The 9,697-nt window shown below is 35.3% G+C and overlaps 1 protein-coding gene across 1 annotated transcript; it reads right to left on the reverse strand.

Moving 5' to 3' along the window:
• Positions 1-7,249: 7,249 nt before the first annotated feature.
• On the reverse strand, positions 7,250-7,801 carry LOC143594399 (uncharacterized). The gene has a single exon (XM_077073724.1). The coding sequence runs from the start codon at positions 7,799-7,801 to the stop codon at positions 7,250-7,252; it is 552 nt and encodes a 183-aa protein (XP_076929839.1).
• Between the last annotated feature and the right edge of the window lie 1,896 nt (positions 7,802-9,697).

Genomic DNA, 9,697 nt, shown 5'->3' on the forward strand with positions numbered 1-9,697 from the left:
CAGACACACACACTCAAAATTCAGATAGCACTTGATTGCAATAATTATAACTATCGAATTAAAAAAATGAAACACAGTAGAGTTGTGATTATTATCAATAATAACAATAACAATAACAATAACAATAATAATAATACACATGATCTGTAAACAGCTAGTTAATACACTAATCTTAAATTGAACATATTAAACCTAAACATTCATTCAATCTAATATCAAAATTCAATCAAAAGAGTAAATAATAATAATATTATTACCTGGTGAAGATGAGAGAAAGAGATTTAGGGGTTTTGAGGTCCACGACTGCGTTGTAAATGTGTATATATATATATATATTAGATATAGATGAGAGGGGCGATAGTGGTGGTGGTGGCCGTGGAGAGGGTCTATTTCGTTGCCGGCACTTGGGGTGGTGGTGGAGGCCATGCAGAGGGTCGATGGAAAGGCATACGTGATGGAGTTGGGAGAAATTTGGGATCTAGGGTTTGATCGGATAAAAGATAGTAGGTTTGAATAACAAATAAAGTGGGTGGATAATGACCCATGTAGTATCCATATTTAAGAAAATTGGTTAAAAGGTATGAGAATGGATGAGAATGTGACAAGTGTTGGTTAATCATCGATCTCGTTAAAGTTCCGTTAAATATTTCGTTAGTTTATTATAGAATAAATAAACTCTGTTAGAATGTTCTGTTAGTGTAGTTAGGGTACAAAGTGTAATTAGTTAATAGTATGTGTATATTATTGTAATTAGTTAGAAAATAAACGAAGGGTTGCGTCGTATCTACGAACCAACGTGACGGTAGAATGTAACCGCCGGTGGGTATAAATACCTCCGACCACCAACATTGTAAATCATCCGTTTCATTACAAATCAATAATACAAAGATTCGTTTATTATAATTGTTGTTATTTACGTATTATTGTTCGTTTTATTCGATCCTGTGGCCCTCAATTGGTATCAGAGCGAGGCTCTAAATAAACCCCAAATTCGGAACCCTAATCGGTGGTAAGATCGAACAAAAGAGGAGAACATACCTGCAGATTAGAATTCGTAGAAGGACCAGAAGAAGACGGAGACGAAGCACCGATTAAAAGGCGTGATCAATTGAGCAAAGTTCCGATCAAAAGACAAGCCGATTAATCAGAAATCGACGGCGTGCCTTTTGTTAGTCGGAAAAGTAAACGGAGGAAACCAACTTGTTTTGATTTTGTAAAGACGTATACAAAAGTCAAGCATACATATATACTTTTAATAAAAATATATTTGCATATTAATTAGAAACGTGGTCAAGAAAAGGAAAGGAAGCTTAATTGTTTTTCTTAAATATTAAAAACTATATTCAAGATTTTTAAAGAAATAAGAATTTGAATAAAAGGAAAAGAAAAGAAAATTGTTTTCTTTGAAAAGGTAGCAAATAAAACATCGAACCTATGTGATTCGAATAGCAAGACTTCGTTGAGAATAAGTGGCTCCGAACCTTCGTGATTCGTAGAGCAAGAGTAAAACCTGTGTGGCATCTAAGACCTGTGTGGCAATCTAAGTCCTATATGGCAATAAGACCTGTGTGGCAAACAAAGACTTGTGTGGCAAATAAATCCTGTGTGGTACAAATCCTGTGTGGTAAGAGCAAAACCTGTGGTTCAATCGAGTAAGAAGTAAATATGTCTAGCAAAGAAGATTCATCAAGTGGATCAACAAAAACTCGTGAGCAATGGAATATATCTCTTCAATGTCCAAAATTGACTGAGTCAAACTATACGACATGGGCATTATTGATGGAGACAATCTTAAAGGCTTATGGTCTTTGGGAAGCGGTAATCTCAAAAGAAGAAGTTGATGAAAAGAAGGCATATACGACCAAGGCAATGATCCTACAAACGTTGCCAGAAGATATTTTGATGCAAGTGGCACAACACCCGTCAACAAAAGAAGTGTGGGAGGCGATAAAAGTTCGACACCTAGGAGCAGATCTAGTTCAGAAAGCACGCCTACAAACATTAAGGAGTGAGTTAGAGAAGTTAAAGATGAAAGAAAATGAAACCGTGAGTGATTTCTCTGGAAAATTGGGAAGCATAAGAGCCAAATTTAAAAGTTTTGGTTCCAATCTCAAGGATAAGATAATTGTAAGGAAATTGCTCAATTCAATTCCAAAGAAATTTCTACCAATCGTGGCATCTATCGAGCAACATTTAGAAATTGACAAAATGCCATTTGAAGAAGCGGTAGGAAGAATAATAGCCTTTGTAGAACGCCTTAAAAGTCAAGATGAACCGGAAGACAATAACAAAAGAAAGCTTTTAATGGCTATCATCCTAAGAATTGGCGTCATGGAAAAGGTCGTGGTAATAGAAGCCAAGACAAAGATAAAGAAAGAGAACCCTTCAAAGAAGAAAGAAGACGTGGAAATGCGAGTCACGGAAACAAAGACAAAAGTGATCTCAAGTGCTATAATGAATATGGTCACTTATAATTGTGACCTTCACTTCGCATATGAATGCCAAAAGTGGAAAAACAAAGAAAAAGAAGATCTAGAGGCTCATCTCATACATAGTTTAACTACACTACTATGAAGACAAAGATTGCCATGTTGAAGATCGAGATTAAGGGGGTGATTGTTGGTTAATCATCGATCTCGTTAAAGTTCTGTTAAATATTTCGTTAGTTTATTATAGAATAAATAAACTCTGTTAGAATGTTCTGTTAGTGTAGTTAGGGTACAAAGTGTAATCAGTTAGTAGTTGGTGTATATTATTGTAATTAGTTAGAAAATAAACGAAGGGTTGCGTTGTATCTACGAACCAACGCAGCGGTAGAATGTAACCATCGGTGGGCATAAATACCTCCGACCACCAACATTGTAAATCATCCGTTTCATTACAAATCAATAATACAAAGATTCGTTTATTATAATTGTTGTTATTTGCGTATTATTGTTCGTTTTTTTCGATCATATGGCCCTCAACAAGTGACATGTAGCAGTAGTTATTTGTTAGAGTAGTAAGATATACAACAAGAGGGCTTATGCATCACACTTTGCACAATATGGATAAGTTGTTGTACTTTGTTTCCATTGGACCACAAAAACTAATTTCACCTCATCTCTGTATATTTCACATATACCACCATCTCTCTCTCTTTCCACATCGTTTCTTCACCGATCCTCTTCAGCCAACATCATATATATGGTTCCCTTCGATGACAGTGGAGCTCAAAGAGTCGGTACGCTCACAAATAATGAACAATTCGAGTTTGCAACTTTTTATGATGAAGAGGCTGGCGAAGAAATGGAAGACGATGACGACATGCTCTCCCTACGAGCTCCGATTTTCAACCTATGGATAGCGAGGGTACTTTTCCCTCTTTATTACGCCTTCAATTTCACCAATTTTGAAAATTAGGGTTTACGATTGCACGAACGTTTGTTTGTTGAATTTGATATTCATGATACATAGCAGGTGGAATTGTTTGGGTCACTTGAACGATCTCAAGCTCAACAATCTCGGTTTTTGGTATAGCGGTGGTAAAGTAAACGAAACGAAATTTTACAACTTTCATTACGCCTTATAATTTAATGGTTACATCATGCCAAATGCTCCTTTGCTATATTTTATTTCGCTGATTGAAAACCAAGATGTTTTGTTTTATTAATTTTCTTTTAGGCCCTTGTGCCAGGATTGGCTATGTTAGATGAAACTGATTCAGGGTAAGATGTAGATGCTCTAAGAGATGTTCAGAAGCAGTGTTAATGACTCCCACAAATTCAGTTTTAATGTTTACTGATTACCGACGGTTCTTGGAGTTCATTAAACCAAACTATATCCACATTATGGTAATTTTTCAGTTTACCACTTCTGGACTTCAAAAATTTATAACATAGGAAAAGTATAACAAGGGGTGGTAATCCTGACCCAAATTCTTTCAAAGGAGTCAATATGGGTTGTTTTAAAAATTAAATGGTTAAAAGATTTTAACTAAATAGGTCAAAATGAGTCATTTGAAATTCCATCTTGTTATTTTCGGGTCAAAATGGGTCGACAAATTCAAAGAAATGGGTCGATGTGGGTTAGTGTCCTAAGGAAATGTGATAGGTTTCAGATTGGAACGAGTTTTCGTACAAGACTAGTTTCATCATGAAACAGGTTCGGTTTAGGTTTCAAGCGAACCACGAGTTTTCACACGGGACCGGTTGGGTTTTGTTTTTTTTTTGTCGATTCCGGACTCATTTTTTGTCCGTTTTAGTTCGGTTTGAATTCTTTTTAGTTTTGTTATGATTGATTTTTTCGATTTTGATTGATTTGGTTCGGTTTTGGTCTTTTTGTTTCATTTTTGTCGCTTTTTTTGGGTTTCGGTTCAAATTTTCAGTGATTTTTTTATGAAACGAGGACAATGGAGGAAACATTTTAGTGTTTTTACTTTTTTTTGTTTATGATTTACTAGTTTTTATCCCCTGTATTAGGGGGCTGTTTTTCATTATTCATTATAATATTTATATATATTTTGGATTTTAATTTTATTTATTGCACATAAGTTAATAATATTCTTAGTATATGATGATGAAAGAGTTTCACAAATAAATGAGATGTTATAACCCGGTTTTTAAAAGTTATTTGGGTTTGGTGAGACCCATGATCCCCTTGTGTATTTTAATATAAAATTGTTTTTTAATTATAAATAATCTATATCATTTTTTAAGGAATCAAATATTATTTATTAGTATATCCCTATAAAATAGGTCTTTCATACTAAATATTTAGTGAGATTAATTTTTAATTTAATGAGATGTTTTAACCCGTTTAAAAAATATCTTGGTTTGGGTGAGACCCATAACTGTGAATTCGGGTCAAATGAATTATGAGAAGTCTCCATTTACAAATAATGCAATTTTCTGGCTTGAGAGAATGTAGGGAGCAACAAGAGAACCTTTAAAGGTTTTGTTTATATATATTATTACTAGTTTTTATCACCCGTATTACAGGGATTGTTAAAAAAAAATTTCTAATATTTTCGAATCTAATATTATGAATGTATTTTTTGGATTTTAGTTTATTTATTGTAAGAAGTTAATAATATACTCGGACCTATTTTGTTTAATTTATGTTGAGTTATTTTCCTTTTTTAATGAAACATTGAATGAATTATCTACTTAATTTTTATATTTATCCATTTATGTTCATCCGTTATAATTTGAATATAATTTATGAAACTTTTCATTTAAGTTAAACTTAAAAGAAAAAAAATTCGCTAATATAACTAAATCCATATTGAGAAATTAAAATAGGGTTTGATTACAGCGTTTGTTTTACATTTTACGTTTCTAATATTTTTATATTTTTTTGGATTTTAATTTTATTTATTATAAGGAAATTATCAATATACTTTGGGTTAGATGATGAAAGGGGTTCACAAATAAATGAGATGTTATAACCCGTTTAAAAGCTATATGAGTCTGATGAGACCTCTGACCTGCTTATTTTTTTTATTATAAAATTGTTTCATAATTATAAATAATATATTTTTTTTAAAAAAAATCAGATATTAATTTTTAGTATATCCATATTTTAAAGGATTTCCAAATAAAATATTTGGTAAGATTAATTTTTAATACAAAAAGATGTTATAACCCGTTTAATGGCTATCTGGGTTTTGTGAAACCCATATCCGTGAATTCGGGTCAAATGTATGTGAAACCACCATTTACAAATAAAGCAATCCGATGGGTTGAGAGAAAATAAGGAGGTTTTGTTTATATATATTTAAGATAGATATTTTGAGTTATGATTTTTTTTGAATATTTTTTTTGAGGGTTTTTGATCTTAATAGAAAACCCCTAAAAAGAATTTAAAAAAAATAATAAAAAAATCATAACTAAAAATATACATAAAAAATTTAAAAACACTAAAATGTTTCCGCCATTATCCTTGTTAAAAAAACCCCAAAAACCGTTCCGACCCTAACCTATTTCGACCCAAACCAACACAACCAGTTTTTTTAATTGACTCGTTCTGACTCTAACCTATTTTGACCCAAACTCGTTTTGACCCATGACCCGTTCAACCCTACCCAACCAACCCATTTGCCACCTCTAAGTATAACATAGAAGAAGTTCATCTCTTTGCTTGAGTTATGGTCCAATCCAAAACCATTTCATAACATATCGGACCTTCTTAATTTAAGCATGAGTGCATGCGTTACTAACTGACTCAAATGGGTTGAGTCTAGCTTGAAATTAGTTTGAAATTTAATCTTTTCGAACCCGATGCTAAATCCCTAATAATAAGCGGCCAAGATTGTATTTCTGTTTAATTATTAACTTTAATAAAAGTTACCACTACGAGCTCGAGTATTTAATGTACAGACTTACAAGGTCAAAATTTTTTTGAACGACAACCTTCATTAAAATAAAAAGACCCTGCTAGCCAGCTACTAGCAAGGGACGAGATACGATACAAACAACACAAAACAAAAAAGCCAAATTAAACATCGAACTCCAACCATTTTCTCCACTCAACCCCTAACTTTCTTGACCGAGCCTTCAACCAAAAGAAGCTAAGAGATTTAATTTGGCCCACAATTCGATAAACATCCACCTTCTCATCTTCAAAAATTCTTTTGTTTCTAGCTTGTCAAATGCACCAACAAGTAATCAACACTATAAATTGAAACATTCTTTTCCTACTGTTTGGAATGGAGATGAATTTGTGCATCTCAAAGATGTCTTTCAAAGAAAAGACAAAAATTGGCAAGAAGAAAATAGGTGTTCACTAGTCTCCAAAGCACTAATGCACATAGGGCAAACAGAATTGACTGGAACTATATTCCTTTTAGCTAGCTCCGCTGAGGTAGGCAAACGGTTCTGTAAACATCGCCACCCGAAAACATTAACTTTAAGAGGGATCCAATTATTCCAACAAAAAATATCCGACCCGTTGACCGCTCTGAATGACGAGACGCCACTGTGAATTCAACATCTTTATCACCCATCCATCTCCACCTATCCGGTTTGTCATGAAGTACAAGCTGACCAAGACTTTGGGATAGTGAACAAACTCAGCAACGGTTTCCTCCGTCCACCTATTTTGGTTCCAGTTCCAGCTTCTGATAACCTTAACCTGTTTACCTATCATACCACACCAATCTTCAACTAAACAACCCTTATTTAATCTCTTTTAGAGGACAAAGGCCTAGGCCTCCGTCTTTCTTCGGCCTTGTAATCCGCTCCCAAGCTACCCAATAGGTCTTCTACTATCAGTACCCCCCCAACAGAATATTTCTTCTTTTGGCTTCCAACTCCTCTATGACCATCGTTGGAGCCTTATAGATAAAGAAGTAATAGGTGGGAATGCTCTCGAGCACGGACTTGAGGAGGGTTAAGCGACCTCCCATGGATAAAGAACTTGCCTTACAACTAGTTAGCCTAGCGTTGAACACATCTAACACCGATTGCCAATTGTTATAGCGGTTCATATTTGCTCCAACTATAACTCCCAAATGAACAAAAGGAGTTGAACCCACCTTGCAATGTAAGATAGAAGCAAAGTTTTGAATTTCTCCATCCTCAACCTCGACCCCTATTAAGCAAGATTTGGGTAGGTTGACTTTTAGGCCGGAAATGATATGAAAGATTCTTAGATTAATGGTCGCCAGATTATTGACATTTTCTAGGGACGGTTCACCGAAGATTATAGCATCATCAGCGAATAATAAATTAGAGATGAGAGGGCCATTGTTTGGTAATTGCAGCCCTTGAAACATCACTTGTTCGCATGCATTAAGAAATAAAACCGAAAGCGCCTCCATACCAATAATGAAAGGAAGGGAGAAATAGGATCGCCTTGTCTAATCCTTCTCTCACACTTAAATTCAAACGTGTGAGATCCATTAACCAACATCGACGACTTAGCCGAGGAAATAATACAGCGGATCCAGCCACGCCATTTTCAAGGAAAACCCATCCATTCCATAACCTTGTCGAGAAAGGACAAATTAATGTGATCAGAAGCCTTTTCGAAATCAATTTTAAAAAACATCCCTTTTTTCTTCTTCTTTTTGAGTCACGAGAGAATTTCGTTAATGTTAAGCGGTCTGTCATGATTGATCTACCACGAAGAAATGATGTATGATTCTCTGAGATCACCAAATTTATAGCCAGCTTTAACATATTAGCAAGAACCTTAGACACCACCTTCGAAATAGACCCGATCAAAGTTATTGGCCTGAAGTCATTTAGCGAGACCAGGTCGCGGACTTTGGGAATAAGGGTAATAAAAGAAGAACATACCGATGTCGACAATGAATCATGAGCATAAAAACGGTTCATTAACGCTACAAAATCATGCTCTAAGGCTGAGGGGTGTGGGGGGCGCGAGAGGGGGCGCGAGTGGGGGCTCCAGCCAATAATATTGTGACGTGTGGCAGAGAGAGAAACTTGATAAGATGGGTGTTGGTTGTGGTGCTCGCGCCCCTGGCCCTGGTGTGGAGGGGCGCGAGAGGGGGCGCGAGCGGTTTATTTTTTTATTTTTTTATAAATGTATTAAAAAAACGTATTATTAAAAAAACAAGAAATTATTTAAAAAAACACACATTTTTTTGAAAATTCATAATAAAAAAAAACATACTAAAAATTAAACAAACAATAATATTTAATAATAAAACTAATCTAATACAAGATCATCTGGTCGCCTCGCCTACAAATGTTCAACCAACTCCATTATTTTTAAAAAAAAAATTGGGACGATGGGTTGTTTTTGGATTTTTTTTTGAAGTTGTGGTAATTGATTTATATGAAATGGGTTATATATAGGAAAAAAATTTTGGGTTTTATAAAGGAGTTTGGGATATTATATATGAGTTTGGAGATTGAAGTTGTGTTTGATATGGTTAAAATGGGTTGATTTAGGGGTATTATATAGGATTTTGTAAAGGTTTTTTTAAAAAAAAACCCGAGCTCAACGGCTCTTTTGGGTGGGCCCACCAGCTTTTCCTCTCTCTTCTCCGCGATCACCCTTGCGCCCGCCTGGAAATCGCGCTCAGCGCCCCCTCTCGCGCCCCTCTCGCGCCTCGGTGGTGTGGTGCTCGCGCCCCGGGGCGCGAGGCGAGATCACGCGCCCTTTCTCGCGCTCCACACCCCTCAGCCTAAGAGAGACCAGAATCTTTTTATGAAATCCGGACCTGGAGCCTTGTTTTCACCACTTACAAGGTCAAAATGGGAACCTTTATTATACTATTTGCAATTGATATTCATGGAGGGATAGAGTAATTTGAACCTATTTGCCCTTCAAATAAGGCTAATGACATTGCTACTGTATATTACACAAGGGTTGTTACTGGAACACCAAAGGTAACATTTTTTAATCCTACTTTATATATTTTGTAACATGGTTGCAATATTTGTATATGATTTTAATTAATTTATATGTACAAGGTGTAAATATTGTCATTCTGACACATGAAAATATGATAGAAAGCGTTGCGATGGTCCTTTTTTGGGCGATTTACGTTCAAGCCAACCAAGACTTATGAAGTCAAAGGTTGCTTTGTGTTACAAGCCAAACAGAAGAACTCAACCCAAAAGACTAGTCTCATAGGTGAGGGAACCCATTTGGCTTATAAACCCCACATCAGTTGCCCATACAACCGATGTGGGATAAGTCCATACCTTGCAATGGTTTCAGTTCGTAACAATACACCCTCCTT

The sequence above is a fragment of the Bidens hawaiensis genome, unplaced genomic scaffold, assembly GCF_021521415.1.
Source record: "Bidens hawaiensis isolate Kalapana, Puna unplaced genomic scaffold, B.hawaiensis_p1.1 tig00043576_1, whole genome shotgun sequence".
Lineage (NCBI taxonomy): Eukaryota > Viridiplantae > Streptophyta > Magnoliopsida > Asterales > Asteraceae > Bidens > Bidens hawaiensis.